At 35.8% G+C, this 21,555-nt stretch overlaps 1 protein-coding gene across 1 annotated transcript in view; it reads left to right on the plus strand.

The window, feature by feature from the left end:
• Positions 1-20,696, plus strand: part of agtpbp1 (ATP/GTP binding carboxypeptidase 1) — an 84,193-nt gene extending 63,497 nt beyond the window's left edge. The window contains exons 25-26 of the mRNA XM_088911273.1: positions 1,464-1,624; positions 19,438-20,696. Coding sequence (XP_088767399.1) covers positions 1,464-1,624; positions 19,438-19,618 — 342 coding nt within the window. The 3' untranslated portion in view covers positions 19,619-20,696. The remainder of the gene's footprint in view (positions 1-1,463; positions 1,625-19,437) is intronic.
• The last annotated feature ends 859 nt before the right edge of the window (positions 20,697-21,555 follow it).

Below are 21,555 nucleotides of genomic sequence, written 5' to 3' on the forward strand. Positions count from 1 at the left end.
GATTCCTCATCTGTACTCTGGCATTCTTCACGCACTGCTTTTCTCTGATAGTTCCATCCTATCATCATTTAAATAAAAAGGTGTTGCACAAATGTGTAAATGTTGGTTTCTGCCAATTTTTCACAATCTTTTTTTTTTTACCAAAAAAATGACTAAAATGGTGGTCCCACATGTTTCTTCAGGAAAGCTGAATCTCATTTCAAAAGCCCCAGGTTTCCCAATAGATTCAACATATCAGTAAAGACATTGTTGTCCAGAAAGTGTGACATGACTGACATAAAATACAAACTAAACTTGTTTCGCTTAGCAGTTGCTGTTGAAATTTGATGGACTGGAGTCTCATGCAGGATGTATCCATTGCTTGCTGGGATAGTCTCAGGCTCCCCCATGACCCTGATTTGGATGAGGCAGCTAGAAAATGGATGGATGGATAGTTACTTACTTACTGGCGGAAACCTTGCAGCCAGAGATGGCACAAAGTATGTTTGCACAGATGTCATCTAAGCCACTGTGACATTTCCATCCTAATGACGTTTAAGAAATATCAGATAAATATAATGCTTAAAAATTGTTGTACAGAAACATTTCGGATGTGCCAAAACTTTGCTATTTCTGGAAAATTATAAATATTCAGCCTTGTTGAAGTTTTGCAATAAAAAAGAACTAAATCTGTAAATACTGGCACATGTGTCCTTGTGAGGTGTTAAGTTATTTTTCTATGATATCCATTAATAATGCCTGCAAGTATGTCTCTCAGATCTATTATTTGCCAAAATAAATAGTTTTTTTGGCACAGTGCTGTTGTACAGTACATTAGCTTCTATAATGGAAAACTATGTGTTCTTTCCAGCGCTTTCTTTTGGAAATAGCCACATGCTGTCCAACTTCCCACTAGCATAGGTAGTTTGAAGAATGTTTGCACAGATGTACAATAACCCTTTGAATGTCAGTCTTTAGCATCTAAACTAGCAAGTAGGATTGACATTTTTGCTTAACCATTACTGGTTTATTTATTGTTTTACAGTATAGCTCTTAATCTTGATTTTTGCTATCTTTTTTTATTGTCACCATTATGCCTTGATAAACATTTCACAGAGCAGTTTGCATAGAAGACCTTAAAATGATTAAAATAATTAGGAGAAAATCCCATTTGAAAAACAAAATAGAAGAGAGATGTCTTATGATCCCTTGGTTAATTATGCAGTATCACTTATTTTATTATTTTAAATAAACTGTCTACAGTTTGTCTCAATTCACTTAAAGATCTGAAAAAAAAACACTTTCTCTTGTTTAAAAAAAAACTACAGTGCAAAAGTGCAAAAGTACAAAAGATGATTAGAAGTAATGACTTCAATGTACTGTACTGTGAGTCTGGTGCTATAACAGAAAAGAACAACTTCTGACCCCTTCATCATTTCAGATTTTTTGGGGGATTAAGATGCTTTTGTTTGTTTCCTCTGCAGGGTCTTCAGATTGGGACAAAGGAACTGGAAGAGATGGGAGCCAAGTTCTGTGTCGGACTGCTCCGCTTAAAAAGACTGACCTCTCCACTGGAGTACCGGAATCCTTCCCACTTCCTGGATATGGAGAATGATTTGATTGATTCCAGCTGTAAAGTCACAAGGTGTGTCAAGTTTTGCTTCCTTCATTTTCTTTAAAACAGAATCAAAACACAGCCCAATATGGCTAGTTTCCACACAAATTAAGTGTTAAGCTGTATAACACATCATGAACACCTATTTAAAAGCACTTGGTTTTGCTTCTTGTTTCACCAGATCACGGAAGAACATCTTTCTTCCCTTTAGCCCTCTGCTAAAGCTCACTGTAATAGGTTTATTCTATGAAGACATACACTATTTTTTGCTATTTCTTATAATTTTTCTGTACACTATGTGTAATTTGTCTAAAACTAACGTATGTGGAGGAAAGCTTATTTAGTCAATCCAAGCATCTTTTGCAACAATTAATTGTTCATGCAGAATGATGACAAGTAAAATGTCCAGGTAACTCCACATGTTCTCGGATTTTAATATTTGCTGTCCAGAATGAGGAAGATTGTCTTTTGGCCATATGTACAAGAAGGTCCTTGCTGCTATAGTATCTGCTTGAAACACATCCGTTATGATTAGGAGTATATAATTTAATATTGACCAATGCAAATGGCCAATACACATGGCTGAAGTAAAGGCACTCATTTGGAGCAGAGGTCAAGCACTATGACTAGGATATCCTATGTCTAGGTCTGCTTGAATCAGCCTGAATATCCCCGGTTTGCCATCGCATCAGCTGTCTCTGTGACATGCTGGCACTTCTTCGGCGAGCTGTGTGGAGCTCACGTTAAGAAAATAACAGGACTTAGTGTTCGCTTCAGAGGAAAGCAGGCATTGTTTTCATTTCTTTTGTGCTGCTATAAGGGTTATAGCTCTAAGCAAAGTGGATGAACATACTGTACTGTATGGCCAATTAATACTGGGAGTAAAAAAATATATAAATTCCAAATTGTCTGCCTGCATCTGTGTTTTCATCTTTTACTTTTCATTCCTCTTATGTGAAAAAGTGTTTAAAAGTACCACTTAGTTGAACTAATTGAATAATGATGAAAAAAAGGAGATGGCATGAAAGTGCTGCATTCAATTTACATTTCTAAAATTTAGCTAAAGGTACTTAAACAAAAGCGGTAATATCATCCAATAACAATAGCAATGTGAGACTGAATACAGAGAGTTTAGATTAAGCCAGCTGAATAGAATTAGCAAAAGGTAATGTTCTGGAATAATAAAAGTATTATCAATGTTTAAGTCATAATGGTTCAGAATATGTTATTTACACCACATCATTGGATTTAAGATGGAATAATACTTTCAGCTGAAGGGGTTTTCATTACAAAGAAATACATGTCTACCTCAGAAAATTTCATCCACAACCTGTGAAGCAACACTCAACAAATACTGCTCTGGGAACATGAAAAATCTTTGTCACAGTTGCCGCTAAATTGGTATTAATTTTTTCTCATAAATCCAGTCAAATTCAACATTAAAATTAACATCGGAAAAAGCTAATATCTGTAATTGTAATGACCTTTATTAAGTTAAGTATAAGCAAAATAACGCCATTTGCCATATGTTTACATTTGCTTTTTATTCTTATGTAGTTCATTGAATATTAATTCTATCCTGTCAACTAGTCATTCTTATTTGACAGTAATACAGTTTAAAGGACGGGATTGCAACGTGCATCTCAGCTGTGTGGGGGATACAATGTTTTCATAGCATGTGTTATATTGAGAAAAACACAAATGGTTATACTGCCATTCTTTCTAAATACTCTTATATACCCTATATCACACTATCTGCAATTGTTTCAGCATTTAATTACCATATAGAATGTACTGAAAACATTCATCACAGAATTATTTTATTGTTATGCTTATGATGCCAAACATTTTGTGACATTGAATTAATCTGGATAAATGTTGAAGTTTCAAATAGACCTAACTTAGTTTTTTAATGTGTCAAGAGATCTTTTGAAATGTTCATAATTTAGACTACAGAAATACAAAACGTAGCACATAATAAACTGTGGATCACAGCTTTTAAAACATTGCTAGTCTGTCTTTGTATTTAAGAGTGAGAATTGGATATGCTCATTGAACAACAGGCAAGGGATCATGTCAGCAGAAACACCTAGCCATATGTTATACAGTATGTAATTTTTACCAAGGATCTGACTTAGACTGTTCTTGTTTGTTATTGTGTTAAAATAAGGCATGTTTCCAAAAAGAAAATGTTACAATTAGTCTTAAGATTCTGTAATTCAACATAGAAATAACCAATTTGTGTCAAGAACATTTCAAAGTTGTAAACCTTGTGAAAAGATTAGCTCATTGTCCCACACAGTCTCGAGTGGCTTTTAAATGAGTAAACATCCATTTCTTTTCTTATGCATTTGATGCTCTTACATTTTCTGGCATATTGTGTTGCATTTTCACAATACAAAATGTACAGTACCGTGCTGAAGTAAAGCAAATAATTTTATGCAAGTGGTATTTGTGGAAATGTGACTGTAGCAGTGGGTGAGTTCATTATTCTGAACTTCCTCTCTTCTCTTATCTACACATAGGCTATATAGCTGAAACTTTCATCTGAGACTAAATCGATTAAACACGGTAGAAAAACTTGAAAATTAAAAGTTTACCCATGTTTAAGAATTTTCTTTGAAATTATAGATGGTTTCTGTTTCTGCATTAATAACAAATTAACAAATAATTGTTTGTCTCATTTATTATTTTTGTTCATCTGATAAGAGATTGGAATTTTGACATTTTTATTTTTTATGCAATTAACTTACTCACAGAACATCTTCTTTAAATTTAGTTTGGGAGCTTCAGTACTAACCAGCACTCATAATGGGAGGAAACAAGAAATGCTGTAGATACAGTATCTCCTTTATAAATAATGCATGGATCTTATCTAGCATTCACAAACTAACAATTTCAATTTGTAAATACATTCTGCTCACCTGTTGCTGAACTTTAAATCATGCCATTTGTTGAACTATTGTGCCATTTTGCTTTATAATCCTAAAAAAGTTGTTAACAACATAGTTGTGAACTATTAATATTGACTCACTTCGTTGCTCCCCATTCTCCTCAAAATGTTCATTAATTTGCACTATGTGCCACAATAATGCTTTCATAATGCTTATGTGTGTAAATACATGGTATATGTTATTCAAGGGTTTATTGTCTGTACTTGTGTAAGGATTTACTGAATATCCAGCAATATTCTGAGACGCACTTTATAGGCTAGTATTGACCTCTCTAGCAGTTTCTGAGCTTCGTGGAATTGAAAAACATTCATGATCTATTTGTAGTCATTGTATTCAAATTAAGGCATTGAGATGTTGTTGAATGCTACTCAACTGAAAAATTCATTTAAATTTTTAAGAGGGGTTAGAGGTTCTTCGAGTATTGTTTGCAGACTGTTTTATGAGGCCGGTGTGAGATCCACACTAGCCTAAAACTCGCATACCTTGTACAATCCAGTAAAGTCTGAGATGGCGTGGGCCATTTGAACATCAATGAATAAGAAGTATTCATTGGTGTAAGCAGTTTTCTCTTCCACAGGAAGGAGGAAACGGTGTGGCTAATTAGATCTCCCGACCAAAATGCAAGCACTGGGCACAAGGCAGAGTGCACCCTGGATGGGACGCCAGTCCATGACAGGACAGACACAAACATATTGTAGACACGCACACACACACTCACACCCAGGTCCAATTTTTCTGGAAGCCAATTAACTTACAGTACCAGTTTTTGGAATGTGGGAGGAAACCGGGGCACCTGGAGGAAACCCACAGGAACGTGGGAAGGACATACAAATTCCACACAGACAGCAGCCCAGGTCCAGAATTGAGCCCAAGGCCTCAGCAATGCTAATCACCGCAGCACCAAGCTGAACGGATAATATGAAAGAAAAATGGAAAGCCATGATCGCTTAAATATTCAAATCCTTTGCTGTGGCAAACCTAAATGATTTTTTTTTGCATTTACAGGTAATTATATAATGAAACACACAATTAGCTGATAATACTGCTTTACAGTACAGGATTTCAGAATATATACAGCTACAGATGCAGCCATTCAAAATGAGTGAGGTATTTCGCGGCATACCCCGGTGGGCGTGTCGCAGTATCACGCGGCATGACGCAGTTAACGTGGTGTCACGTGGTTAACTATCCGGCGTCGCCTTGTAAAACCGCCAGGGGGAGCTTAACCTCTCATGTACAGCATTTGAGCCTTTAATTTTGAACTGTGTATTACAGCATGTTAATCATCAGTCATTAAAATGTTGGTATATTTTATGAAAGCAAGATTGCTCAGTTGGACAAAAGTACACAACCTACCTTTATCAGAAATATTTATGCATCAAAGCCTTTACTGAAGATATTACTAATAGTATTAATAATGGATGACTTTGGACAAGCTGTATACTCAAAGTATAATTTCTTTAGCACATTTGTACAAGCACTTGGAATCTGTCCAAGCCATACTTTGTCAGGCATTTTGTTTTACTTCAACGGGCATAAAAACTTCCTTGCTTTTAACAGGGCGTTTCATAATTTCTAACTACGAAAATGATTTAAAATGCGACACCTATCATTCAACTAGAGCTTAAAATATCACAAGGATCCTCAAGAGCACAGCAAAGAGTGTATTAAAAGACACTTGTATTTATCAACGCTTTCTTTTCCGTATACCAGATTTTATGGAACCACTTCAGAGGGGTGTCAGCCAGTCAGATTCCAGGAATCGGCACTTTAAAGGAAAAATACACACCAGTATTCCATTTCTCCCTAACGATTTTAAGCATCGAAGTATTTAACTAGCATGTGAAATAGCGTGTGAAAAAGTGGTAGTTTTAAGCCTTTCTGCTAATATAATATGGAATCGCGTATCTAAAGAATTTAATAACGGTATTCGTGTGCTGCGACAGGGCTGTGTAGGGCTGTTTCGCCTGCCTGTTCATGCGAGCTGTCTTGTAGCCGACTGGTCTAGGTGCGTGACTACCAGCTGGCAGGTTGTGTGTTCGAATCCAGCTGGTGCTAGACTTTTCTTTTAACAAACATTTCTTCGAAAAAATAGAATAGCGATATTATGGACAATCAATTGACTTTTATATTTCAAAATATCGCAACATGATCGATATTTGCGATATTTTGAACATATCTTCCCTTCTGACAGTGGTTCCTGCTTCTATTGTGTGTGTGTGTGTGCAACAGAGTAAATTTTTATAGAGAAATGGAGGCTGGACAGTATGCGTTACAATATAAACATTTATATTGATTTAAATCGTGTTCTGATTTAAATCGCAAACGCGTGTTTAATTATATGTGTTTTTTAATCATAATCAGGCTAATGCAACATAAATTGATACAGTATCTTTGTCTTCTAAGTATCTTAATAAACTTTCAGCATAGCTTTCTAGCCGTCAAGATTTATATTTCTTGGGATTTTGGGATCAAATGTGGAAGGATTAGATTATAATCGTTTTTATTTGTCAAATACGTGATTGTATTTCTGAATGTTATGTGACACCTACAGTAGTTCACTGCTTTAAATACATCGAATTAAGAAAGTTATGTGTAGCACTTTAGAACTTTTTTCGGAACCAGGGAAAATCTGATCATGTTTCTCTATAACAATAATAAAAAACTTTATTTTACATATCGCCTTTAAAAGTGGCATCTCAAAGCAATACAGTAGATCGAAAAACAGTTAAAAGGGACCAAATTAAATACCAGACAATCGCAAACGCGTTTTCAATAAAATTATTTTATTCATTCAGCAGTTTGTGAGAGGGACATCCAGCAGGGAGAGACACACACACCGGTTTTCACTGACAAAATTGTTTTTTTTCAATTCCTCTTGTCTAACAGGAATGTTTTGTTTGTGGACAGACTGTTAGACAAGAGGAAAAGACCGCCTCCTCCTACGAAGCATTAATCGCGTATCTAAGGAAAATTGCAGTATACCTTTGTTCATGCACATCATTATACAGTACAGTATCTCAATTTGTATTTCGATTAAAAAAAATCGTTTGCCCAGCCACTACTGTTGTTATTGTTTTTATCCTGTAAAGCGTTTCCTTTTTCTGCGTTTTCCATTTCCTTTTTCTGATCACTCGCTTTCTGGATACACATCTCACCTGTCCCGTTCTTTGTTTTCCTGGTTTGCTGATTATGCCTGCTGCGGTCCACTCCTACCCTCACACCTAAAGAATACTATTTTAAATTTCTTGGCGCAGTTCATTAACCCTTGTATGTGCTGTCCGCGCCGAAAATGCAATTAAAAAAAAGTCAAAAAACGCGCTCAAAATACAATTTATAGCTTAATAAGATACACTCCACAGGCAAAATTAAAGACAAAATTAAAGACGATTAAAATCTGTAATCTTTCCACTTGTACTGTGAGTCATCGGACAGTTTCTGCTTTGTGTAAGGATGGTGAGAAAGCTGTGCTCAATGTATTTAAGGGACTTAAAAGTTAAAGGAGATGCTTCATATTGCTTGACTAATTTTAAAAACCAAGTTATAAATGCAGACGCTCCCTCGGTGCCGTGCCGGGTGTAAATATCAAAGTATACATTCCCAACAAGAATTGTACCCATCTGTCATGCAAATAAAACACCTTGAATTGAATTGAATTGAGGGAGAGAGGGGGGTAGTGGGACAGAGATACTGTAGACAGACTCAAGGCAAATAAAATACTTATGGGTACGCAGGCATTCACGACAGCAACATACGAAACGTTTGCACGTACTGTATAGTTAAGTTATTACTTGGTTTTCAAAATGCAACGAAATACAATATTGTTGTTGCTGCTGTTCTGGTTGTTTTTATCCCGTAAAGCGTTTTGAGAAGCCACCTTTAAAGGCGATATATACTGTAAAACCGCTGATTCTTATGGAATGTGTTCCGCAGGAGATTCAAATTTTTATTTATTTATTTTTTAATCGCGTATCTTAGGAAATCTCAGTATAACTTTGTTCATGAACAGTGGCATGTTACATTATCATTCGTTTTTTAACAAGGCTCGCCAGCTAATGTGAATCGAAACCTGTCTTGCTAGCTTTTAAAGTCGTGCATGTGTAAACTGTACTAGAGGGCATGCAAGTTACTCTGCCCCTTTCAGCTGCAGGGAGTCCCTCTGCTGCAACACACAGCAGACAGAACGGGAGACTATTGCCTTTCATATCTGACACCAGTGAAGTAAAAGGGGTGTCTAAAGGGGTGATTTCAGACCACATTTTAGTTACTTTATTTTGTTTACTTTTAACATTTCTGTAATTTACAGTAGATGTCACAATAGATCGATAGATTAATATCGTTTATGGACTTCACACGCGTTGCAGTATGCTCCTATTCTTTTTATGCTCAGGCACTAAGATCTCCCTTCTGCTTTGTGTAAGGATGGTATCAAAAGCAATCTTAAGTGGTGAGAAAGCTGTGCTCAATGTATTTAAGGGACTTAAACGTAAAAGGAGATGCTTCATATTGCTTGACTAATTTTAAAAACTAAGTTATAAATGCAGACGCTCCCTCGGTGCGCTGCTCTGGTGCGCCGGCTCTTACACAGTGCCTGTCTGCCGTAAGCATTACAATATACATACCCAACACTGCTTGTACCCATCTGTCATGCAAATAAAACACCTTGAATTGAATTGAATTGAGGGGAGAGGGGGGGAATACTAAAGACAATACTGGCTCAATACCAATACGGGCTTTGACGTGCTAATGCGTTGGTTTAACAGTCCGGGTGTGGCAGGCTTCCAATGTCAACTCGACTCGATTGGAAGACAATGAACGTATTTTAGCCCTAAATGAATTAATAGCAAACATGGTTTACATAAAATACATTTTTCCAAGAAAGTTTATAATAATACGATCTATAGTTGAAATCTGAGCCTACTTTAAAAATAAAGGAAAAGCATTTTCAGAGAGCAATCACGCTGTGTTTATGTAGAAAAAGCGATTAGGTTTATGAGCAATCTAATTACCTATTCGCTTAAAACGCTATATAAAATAAAGTTTATTTAGAGATGAATGATCAGTGTCGCAGTTTAAATAATGGGAGTCAGGAAACTAACACACAATTAAATTTGCCTGTGGAGTGTATCTTATTAAGCTATAAATTGTATTTTGAGCGCGTTTTTTGACTTTTTTTTAATTGCATTTTCGGCGCGGACAGCACATACAAGGGTTAATGAACTGCGCCAAGAAATTTAAAATAGTATTCTTTAGGTGTGAGGGTAGGAGTGGACCGCAGCAGGCATAATCAGCAAACCAGGAAAACAAAGACCAGGACAGGTGAGATGTGTATCCAGAAAGCGAGTGATCAGAAAAAGGAAATGGAAAACGCAGAAAAAGGAAACGCTTTACAGGATAAAAACAATAACAACAGTAGTGGCTGGGCAAACGATTTTTTTTAATCGAAATACAAATTGAGATACTGTACTGTATAATGATGTGCATGAACAAAGGTATACTGCAATTTTCCTTAGATACGCGATTAATGCTTCGTAGGAGGAGGCGGTCTTTTCCTCTTGTCTAACAGTCTGTCCACAAACAAAACATTCCTGTTAGACAAGAGGAATTGAAAAAAAACAATTTTGTCAATGAAAACCGGTGTGTGTGTCTCTCCCTGCTGGATGTCCCTCTCACAAACTGCTGAATGAATAAAATAATTTTATTGAAAACGCGTTTGCGATTGTCTGGTATTTAATTTGGTCCCTTTTAACTGTTTTTCGATCTACTGTATTGCTTTGAGATGCCACTTTTAAAGGCGATATGTAAAATAAAGTTTTTTATTATTGTTATAGAGAAACATGATCAGATTTTCCCTGGTTCCGAAAAAAGTTCTAAAGTGCTACACATAACTTTCTTAATTCGATGTATTTAAAGCAGTGAACTACTGTAGGTGTCACATAACATTCAGAAATACAATCACGTATTTGACAAATAAAAACGATTATAATCTAATCCTTCCACATTTGATCCCAAAATCCCAAGAAATATAAATCTTGACGGCTAGAAAGCTATGCTGAAAGTTTATTAAGATACTTAGAAGACAAAGATACTGTATCAATTTATGTTGCATTAGCCTGATTATGATTAAAAAACACATATAATTAAACACGCGTTTGCGATTTAAATCAGAACACGATTTAAATCAATATAAATGTTTATATTGTAACGCATACTGTCCAGCCTCCATTTCTCTATAAAAATTTACTCTGTTGCACACACACACACAATAGAAGCAGGAACCGCTGTCAGAAGGGAAGATATGTTCAAAATATCGCAAATATCGATCATGTTGCGATATTTTGAAATATAAAAGTCAATTGATTGTCCATAATATCGCTATTTTATTTTTTCGAAGAAATGTTTGTTAAAAGAAAAGTCTAGCACCAGCTGGATTCGAACACACAACCTACCAGCTGGTAGTCACGCACCTAGACCAGTCGGCTATAAGACAGCTCGCATGAACAGGCAGGTGAAACAGCCCTACACAGCCCTGTCGCAGCACACGAATACCGTTATTAAATTCTTTAGATACGCGATTCCATATTATATTAGCAGAAAAGCTTAAAACTACCACTTTTTCACACGCTATTTCACATGCTAGTTAAATACTTCGATGCTTAAAATCGTTAGGGAGAAATGGAATACTGGTGTGTATTTTTTTCTTTAAAGTACCAAGACCAGCTATATACTGTATGTTTATGTTCCAAAATTAATATCGTTTATGGCCTTCACACGCGTTACAGTATGCTCCTATTCTTTTTATGCTCAGCTACTAAGATTTCCCTTCAGTGGTAAAATTCAATATCTACAACGGGCACAGCAAAGACGTTTACTGTACTGTAAGTCTTTCTACGACAGACCAACGGACCACGAGTGCCCCTGTTGGTCAACCAATCACGTACTACGGTGCCACGCGTCATCTTGCGTCACACTGAGCGACGCCACCTGCGGTACGTGTCTGTAACGCGCACTTTGAATGGCTGCATCTGTATCTTCATTCAGTCAGTCAGTCAGTCAGGTCCTTCAGTCAGGTAGTGAATATCAAGAACTATCGAAGCTATACAGGGATAGAGATGAATAAGGCACTCATCAGGAGAAGGGTTCTAAAGACAGTATCTCTTTGAGCATGGTGATGTTAAGAATTGTAATTGACCCACATACGTCCTAGACAGGCTGTCCTCCATACTGAGTGTCCAGCAAAGAAGTAACTGGTTAGGGGTGCCACCTTGAGTCCAATTGCAACTGAAAGAGTAACAGAGTTCAGGGGCTGAGATCGGATACAGTGTCCATGGGTCGCTAATATCCATGTCATTCCACAAAGGAAGCATGTATGAAACCTAAAAAAACTATATCTAATCTGAAACTAAAACAAATTTAGAGGCAAAATATAAGGTACAAAAACAACATAGAGCTTCACTCAGTCGGAACCATCCTATTCTCAAGCATGGTGGTGGCAGAATTATGTTATAGTTCTGCTTCTCATAAGCAGGGACTAGAGTGATGGGGAATTAGATGTATCAGTGTACTTTGCACATCTTAGAGAAAACATGTTTAAGACTTAAAAGTTTTAGTTTGAGGTTATTGCTGCTAAAGGAGGTTCTACCAGTTACTAAATACAAGGGTTCACGTACCTTTTCCAACTTAAGCTGCGAATGTTTAAATGATGTGTTCAATATTGTCAAGAAGATGTACAATTGTTTGTGTGTTATTAGTTTAAGTACTGTAGATTGTGTTTCTGTTATTGTGACTTAGTTGAAGATCAGACATTTGTATGAGTAATTAATGCTGAAATCCAGCTCTCTATACAACTAGAGAGAGCTTGAGCAAATCTGAATCGAAAATCAGTGGGCAAAAATTGCACCACACAGGTGTGCAAAGCCTGTCCAGAAAGACTTGTATCTCTTATTTCTGCCAAAGGTGCTTCACTTTGTCAGAATACTTACCCAATCAACATATTTTTGTATTTTCTCTCTAGTTTTTATTGACATTTACTGTATCTTATATCACACTAAGAAATCTTCAGTTTGAGTCTTTCATGTTTTCAATAAAACATTAAGTTTCAAAACAAAGCATATGTATCAATAAAAATAGGACACCATAGTAGTAAATAATTTGGCAAGACACTTCAGGTGATACTGATCATATGCACACCTAAGGGCAATGGCATTTTCATTACTTTGAATTTTCCTGTTAGTAAAACCCTGTTATCAACAATGTTTATGTGGAAATTCTCATTACAAATCATTTACACTTAGAGAAGAATAGGGGCATCTGGACTGGGATACACATTAGTCACTGCCCTTTAACCCAACAGGCCAGGGTTCAGCTCATTTTCAAGAACTATCCAGTGGCTGTTCATTGGTTGTAAAGAAATGAGATATAGAATAAAAAGCTTCACTAAGTGTAAAACTGCTGACATTAGAGCAAGGAATCACAATTATAAGACGTAATGCTGATCAATATTATGTTCTTTTTTCAGTTTATTCAATCAGGACGTAATTTTTTAAACATATTCGTTTTTTGTGTACTTTGCTAATTGATTTTCTGTCTTCTCTTTACTCTTATTTTCTGTTTAGCCAATCAGAACAATTGGAATTGAAACACATTTAATTAGGTTTTGTTTTTTTGTTCTACTTTTACCACATTCCCGTACATGTGTGCAATTTTGCCTTTTTTAATTCAAAATTAAAATCAATACAATTTGTGTGCAAGACGTGAGTCAGAAATGTACGAGACGTTGGTCATGCTTGGGACAGGATTGGTTGAGGAATCTTTGGGCTGTTTAAGATGGAGTGGACTAGTCAGTGGACCTGTCAGAAATCCCATACCACGTTTGTGGCATTTATCAGTTGAAACTTTGTATGCCCTCCAAGCAACACGGAGCCTTATGGCAAGTGGTTGAAGAAGTAAGTCTCAGAGGATACAGTTACACTTCACTGTTTTTAACTTTCTTCGGCTGCTCCAGCAGTTACTGTTGAGGTTTTAGTGTTCGGTATACTGTCTGTAAATGTAGACGCTAGAATGTCAAATGACATTAATTTTGACATGTAGTGTATCTTATCACCAAGATGCAAACCATTCATATTCCTGACCTCCATCATCTGGAGCAAATCACCAGTTTAAATAATGGATTCCATTTCTAATAAAAGATAGTACACTAATTCCAACCAAATTGTATTTTAAAAAGATTAATGGATGCCCCTAGGGTTTGTTTCACTTCATTGTGCTCTGTAGAATGAGTCTTGTTTTAGCTAAGTTATACCTAAATTGAAAGCATACAACCTCTCTGATTTACTCTCTAATTTCTATAAGATAAAAAGCTTAAAATGGCAGTCAAATAAAAAAAATGAATTTCTCAAAAAGAATTAAAAACACCTTAGGCAGATAACATATTAGTTTGTGTGTCACATTCAAACACTTAAGACAAATGAACTCGGCAAAAAGCATTTGGGGTAAGAGGTCAGGAGAAAACGGATTAATTGACCTGAATGTCACATTGCAGAAAGATTGATGCAGGGGAAGAGTATTCATCATTTCTTAATTGTTAAATGATATAGCTAAATGGAGACTTATATTTCCTTTGTGGAATGAGCAGACTTTTCTATTTTTTTATTTAGTTTGCATGCCTTCGTATATATATTCATGCTTTGTTAGTATACTGAAAAAATCTTGTGAACATGTGCATTTCAACATTTTTGCATTTGTGCTTTTAATAAAACTATAGTCTGATTCTTACAACTTCTGTTCCTGCATAAAATACATTTACTGTTGCATGCATATATATATTCAGTTAGTTAAAAACGAAGACATGGTTGTCTTATTTGTGCTATTGTAATATAAAAGGCATGGAGATTCTGCTTAATAACAAACAGCCATGTTGTTCAAACCTTTCCTTCTTGGTTTGGTCCTTAACCCTGTTTCACTTTCCCACATGTTAAACTCTTTATTAACTGGCTGATCCTGTTTGGTCAAGGACATACATCATGTTGCCCCTGACACAGCAACTGTCGGAAATTACAATATTTCACTATTGTGTAATCTATGTGTAACCTGCCTGTATGTGACTTTTGAGTCTTGTTCAGTCTTGCATCATAATGCCATTTCTTTGTCTTGTGGAGACTCCCAAAGTGCACTGGACAGTTTCTGTCTTTTATAGAGAGAAATCAGATAGGTTCTCTAACAACCTTGTGAGGAATGTTAAGTATTTCTTTATGCCTCTGCAGTCTGGAGAAACTAACACTCGTGATCCCTGTGCTCTATTGTAAGATTTTAAGAATGAATTCCATATTTAGACGAAAGTGTTTGAATAACCAAAATACTTTACTCTTCTTTGACGTGCAATTGAAAACTACCAGTTGTCGATTAGACATTAAAGAAACACCTCCCTTGTGTTTTCATGTTTTCTGTTTCCTTTTTTTAATTGCCCAAGTACTTGATGATTATATGCAGTGTATTAAATAACATACCAACATGTAAAATGCCCGTGACAGGCGAATGTCACTTACTTTTTTCTTTACAATTAATAGTCAAGGAATTAAACCTTATCAGTGAATGATATTGGGCAATAGAAACTAAAAGTATTTACTACATGGAATGCCGCTTGTATCCAGAAACAAAAAGTGGTAAAAACAAATAAATTGAATTTTTACTATCCAAGGACAATATTTATTGATAGTTCAGTAAAAATTGTTCTTGTTCATGAACAAGTTCAATCTCCTCAATGAATGGTGCGTAGCAGCCTGTGAAAGATGTAATTAAGAAAAACAAAGACAAAATATGGCAAAATGTATCTAATATACAGTAGATATAAAATTTAAAAGATTTTGATATTTAATTTAATAGCACATCCATCAGACTGGTTTTGATTTGAAAAAGAAAGTACACTCTCTTATGATTAAATAGTGCACCCCATAATTCAGTAACATGTAGAACCACGTTTAGCAGCAATAATTTGAAGTAAACAGTCATGTAAGAGTTTATCAGTCTCACATCACCTTTACTGTTGGAATATGTTAGTTGCAATGTTTGCTAAAAAATTCTACAAAAAAGCAAGAGGTTTTTTGGGGAGAGGCAGAGAATACGTGTTGAATAAGTGTTTCAAATTGTGGACGACGTGTAGAGTCTTGCTGGGATTCATCTGAATTACTTGCCCTTCAAGTAATCCAATCCTTTGTCTTCAGTGGTTCTTTGGATCAGAACCAATGCTCTTTGTCCCCAAGGGAGTGTCAGGTTTCTCAGTATTTCCATTACTGCGTTGGTGGAGATTTCACCCCATGCAAGAGCTCTCAGCATTCATTTCTGATGCGTTTGCCAAATATCTTTGTTGCCTTGCTATTCTTGCAAACTGCAAAAGTGGTTCTGTGCTATATGTAGCCCCTGTACATTTGATTCATATCATTTTTCATTGTTGTGTTCGTCAAAAATCTGTTGTTCCCATTTGAATTAAAGTTATTTCAAATGCAAATAAAATTGAAAAGTCATCCACCATTACTCTGATCCCGAGGTACAAAACTTTGAAACACAAAACGTTCAATATTAAGTAAAGAGTGAAATCCAGAAGAGTGAAGAGTGAATCTAGAGGCGAGAGATCCTTGGCTGACTTCTCCCACCCCACCATCAATGGCACACAAGCAAATAGGGGAAAATCCCATTCACAGTTGGTTAGCATCATGCTCCAGGCTTGAACCCTGAGTGATAGAGCTCAGGCTGTGCTTGGGGAGTGTCAGCCTATTCCATTAATGATATTATTACCTTTGTGCTTGTCAAACTATTTAGATACCGGTATATTGCTAATATTAATGGCTTAGTAATTTGTTCCAGACCCCCACCAAATGCTTTGAATGCTCTCCCTCATGTTTGCATGGATTTTATCTGGGTGCTCTGGCTTTCTCACACTTTCCACAAGCTTGCTGCCTCATTGGAGTCTCTGTGTCTTCACGTATTGTCCTATCACATCCTGGCCATCCAGGATGTAGGCATACTTAGCCAGATGGGCTCCAGGTTGCCGTGACCCCTATTTTGGAAAAAGCTTTTCTATTGTGATTATTCTGGTTTCTATTCAATTTTGCAGAAGTTGAAAGATTAATTTTGTTCTGTCAAATATTTACCTGATTATGTAAAAATTGTAAATAGTATACCAAGAGAGCATTACAATGAAAGAAATGCTATTGGGGCCGGTACATAGTTGTTCAGTTTCTAATACATTTAAGTATATATTACATGTAAACATTTGGTAATTACAGCAACACTGTGAAATTGAGATCCTCAACCATTTGTACAGCTAATACATATTATATTTTTAGAAATCACAGTTGTTTCACTATGTTCTTCCATCTTCAGACATCTCTCCACAGACTTCTGGCATTTTATCATCAAAAATCCTAATTTATTAAACTTAATAAAATCTATCAATAATGAACAAACAAACAAGTGGCGATATCCTTTTCATCTTTAATGTATTTATTGGCTCAATAAAAAAGTAATAAGTTATCCTTTAATATTTGGCATTGCCTCCATTAGAGCTTATGGGGCTTGCTCCTGTTTTGCAGTGTGGCTGTGGGCTTTTATTCCAGTTTGATCACAATAGTGGGCCTGCAACACCTGGGTTCTGTAGCATCCATCTGTGAAGAAGCTGTGGGAAAAAAAGTTTGAAAATACTTTTTGCTTTTGCTTCCAGGCAGGTGATTTGGAGATGAAGCAGTTGGCCATTGTCCTCTTGTCATAACAGATTGAATAGTAACTTGATTAAACAGTGAAGAGCTATTAACAATAGAAAAGAATGCTTAGGCATAGGGGAATGTTTGTGTACCAGGGGTAATTCTGTATGGTAGTGACATTACTTCAAGTCGTGGTTATTGTATTTCTTATTTTGTGTTCTGCATATTTGTGGCTGAAAGCAAATTCTTGCTTAAAAATGTTGTTATAAATTGTATTGATTTTTTTAAGGGATACCAAGCTGACCTTGCCAGGTTACCAAAAGTGAAGGAAGGGCCTGAACAGCTATAGCATCATTAGCATTAGGTTCTAGGGAATGTCAGTCTTGCAGGGTAAAATAATCCTGTCCCATAGCTGTTTTAAAATAAACATTCTCCAAGTATCTGGGAACAAATCCAATAATAACATAAGTTTTATTGTGTAAGATATTAGTTAAAAGACGTTAGGTTCTGTGACTGGACATATATTTTTTTCTGTACCCTGATGCTCTAAGGGCACCATATTATATACAGTATTTACTGTATTTTGTAATCATTTTGATAATTCTGATCCACGCCTTTGTTAAATATTCGCTCTGAATGGGCTCAGTGGAGTAGGAGATGAATTAACTGCTTGACCTAGACTGAATCAATTCCAAGCTGTTCATAAAACAGTATTGTACAACCAGACATTGCAAAAGGTTCAAGCAATATACTGTATTAATCCCCTGTACCTTGACTTCAGTTTAATAAGGATGTACATGTTCTGACCCCAAAAAACAGATGTCTGATAATTTCATTATACAGAGCAATCTATCACAGTGAATACAAGAAACAAATTCATGATATTTGCTGCCAAAACTGAAAGAATGAGCTGATTCAGGGTTTTTAGTGATAGTTCAGATATGGAGAAGAAATGTCTTTGTTACAGTTTCTGATTTTGCCATGTTATTTTTAAAGAGATTTGTTTTGTTGTTTTTTGTTGCTAAGCTAAATTTACAAGGTTAAAGAACAAAATACATTTATTTTCTTAAACTGAGTTGAGTAAGTGTGTTTTGGTCTGTTAAACTCCGATAGCATTAAGCAGGATTTACCCTTGAATCTGTCTTCTTTACCTTTGCATCCAATATACATTCCCTCCACACCCAATTCAAAGGATTTTGTATTTTTAATGAATGGGAGACTGGAAAATTTGATTTAAAAATAAAAAAAAGGTTACAGACCCTAAAGGGGGACCTCATCTGAATTTTGAAGTACTTATCTAATGAAATATTAAGAAGCACTTAGAGCTTCTGAGCAAATATCTTTATCTATTCCCCTGGGAGACTAATGAAACTGAGTATGTGTTACTTACTCTCCTCCCCCTCCTCTCCCTTACCATTCCTTCAGGGCTCCAGAGAGGCTTGACAACTCTTGTTTACAACCTCTCACATTTTCCTCTAATGGCCGATAATCGCTTTAGCTCTTTCGAAGAAGTATTTTAACACATTACCAAAGAAACCAATTAGATGCGTCTCATGGTCATTACACATAACTGAAATTACCTGATGCCCTGAGGAAAATTGAGTTTGTTCTCTGGAAGAAGTGGAGGTCTTCTCTTCAGGAGCTCCAGTCATTAGATGTCAGTGCCCTCCGTGAAGCTGCCAAGATTATGTTTCTGAATTTGCAGCGCTATTATATCATTACTGAGATGCAATGTATCATTTTATGTATCAGGGGTAATGCTGTATGGTAGTAACATTACTTCAAGCCACGGCTATTGTCTTTCTTATTTTGTGTTCTGCATATTTGTGGCTGAAAGCAAATTCTTGCTTAAAATGTTGTTATAAATTGTATTGTGGTTTGATTCAGGTAAACCATTGTTACCATATAACAACAAGATTTTTATTATTGCACACAGGGACTGCTTAGCTTTGGCGGCTGTTTCCTGTTGCTATGAATGGATATTTTTTAAACTTTTGTGTGATGGTATTGACACTAGGAAAACATGCCAGACAAGTTAAAACATATAGTGTCCACTGAATATATTATTTTGTTCTGATGAATAAACACTGCTGAACAAATGGTTATTTTCCACTTATTCCTAGGGAAGGTCTGTCTTAAATACTTTTTTCTGTGATAGTGATACATCATGTGAAACGTTTTTTTTTCTGTGCAGCACTACCACCTATGTGCTTGATGAGGATGAGCCGCGTTTCCTGGAGGAAGTGGACTACAGTGCAGACAGCAACGAGGAGAATGAGCCCGACCTGAATGAGTGTACTGGAGACCTGGACCCCTGCCCCCCTGAAGAGGGTCTCTCAGATTCAGAGAAAACCAGGAGATACTCCTTTAACTGATTACAGTACACTAATAACCTGGAATGAGCCGAAAAATATTTCAAGGTTATGAACACAAAATATTTAATAGACAATTGGGAAATTAGAACCATAGTTTTTATTTAAAAAGATATGAATCCATTTGTAACTCAGGGCCTCATTCCTGGCGTATCAAGTGGGCTTGTGACTGGCAGACTCGGAGAACACTTTTCTTTATTTTAGAGGACTTAGGCAGCAAGATATTAAATACATGGTACAAACTAAAACCTGGGTTTGTAGGAAGAAAATAGAGTCTAAGAGCAAAGAATGTAACCTACATCTATTTTCACTTTTTTTTGCCTTGGTACTGTATGTTTTCTCCTTCCTGCAGATCACTGGTTAGCAACCTAGAAACTGTAGAGGACCAACTACAGAATTAAGAAATAATAGAACCATAAAAGTTCATTTTCAGTAAGATTAAACCGTCATAAGGATAAACTTTTATGAAAAAAAGATCTATTTAACATTTGTCAACATAATTCCTTGGTGGAACATTTTTATTTCTTCAAGAGCCACATGTAGCTATTACAGTGTATGCTGTACGTTAGCCACCACTATTGCATATATTTATCACTGAACTATATATCACTAAAACATGTATCTTAATGTAGTGACTTTGATCACATCAAGAAGGGCATCTGTACCAAGAACTTAATGTACAACTGGATTCATTAGTAACTGGATTCTAACTTGTACTTAAATCTTACATTTTCCATATTAAGGCTAATTGGCTAACAAAAGAACCAGTAAACTACCTGTATGGTTAACTGTAGGCGCTGTATAAAATTTTGTTTCTTTTTGTGCATATATTGCATGAGTTAAGTCAAAGTTTTAATTTATTTTTATTTGTCTACTATGTGTTGTTTTAAAGAAATCTGTGTGGTTATCTCCATGTCGTGCTGTGTGTGTATTGTGAAAACACAGGTCTGATCTTCACAGCGTTTTGCTGTAGTATTGAATTCTGTTTGCAGATCTTGAAAAGGTAAAATGTTAAACTTGATTGAGATGAGAATAGTGGGATGCTTGCTATGAAATCATGAAAAATAAATTTAAAATGCCTCAGTTTGCATGCTTTGATCTGTATGATGACAAATGACCAAATTAACTTTCATGTTACATTTGAAGTGTTTTTTCATTACAGTTGAACAAATCCCGAGTTTAAAAAATCAGAAGTCAAGGAAGTTCTATACCTGAGAAAAAAGGGAAATTAGAAGAGAAGCTCATGCAGCTTTTAAGAGGGCTTAAAGGGTCAGCAGTGACAGTTACAGTAGGATGATCATGATGTACAGTATATGGGAGATCACTTGGTAACCTAGCTACTACTGTACTTATTACAGTATATGACAATAATCATATATGTATATTAATTTACCCCCAATAAATGTTTAATATTTAGCCATTAGCCCTCGTTGTTTTAGTTCACCTATGCTTAAATATATATATATATAATTTCTTCCCTTATGTCTTAGAATAAAGAGGCCAGTGTTTGTGCATAGTTATGAGGAATATTTATACAATCAGTCACTTCATTGATTTCAAAATATGCACTTTAACAAGAGATGCAAGTAAGAATTCTTTGTGCAAATGTGTCCCATCTAAATAAAGTAACTCCAAAGAAATCATGATTCCTTTGTTTAGGGACAAGTACAGGATGAAGTTAAGGAATTGTATAATAAATCACATATCTCATTTAGAGTTTGCCATCTACCACTGAAGTACAGTACAACACAGTGTATCAGGTGGAGAAGTGAAAAATCACTTCACTGCACCAATTAATTAAGGAGGATCTTTAGGTAGATGAGATTGTTTAAGACCAGAGTTTTTTAACAGTGTCATGGTATCTTTTTAATGACTATTAATCATTAGTACATCAGTTTGACATCTTATAGGACAGCACCTCCTATAATACAGCATCCTCG

The sequence above is a fragment of the Atractosteus spatula genome, chromosome 3 (assembly GCF_055471065.1).
Source record: "Atractosteus spatula isolate fAtrSpa1 chromosome 3, fAtrSpa1.hap1, whole genome shotgun sequence".
In the NCBI taxonomy this organism is placed as follows: domain Eukaryota; kingdom Metazoa; phylum Chordata; class Actinopteri; order Semionotiformes; family Lepisosteidae; genus Atractosteus; species Atractosteus spatula.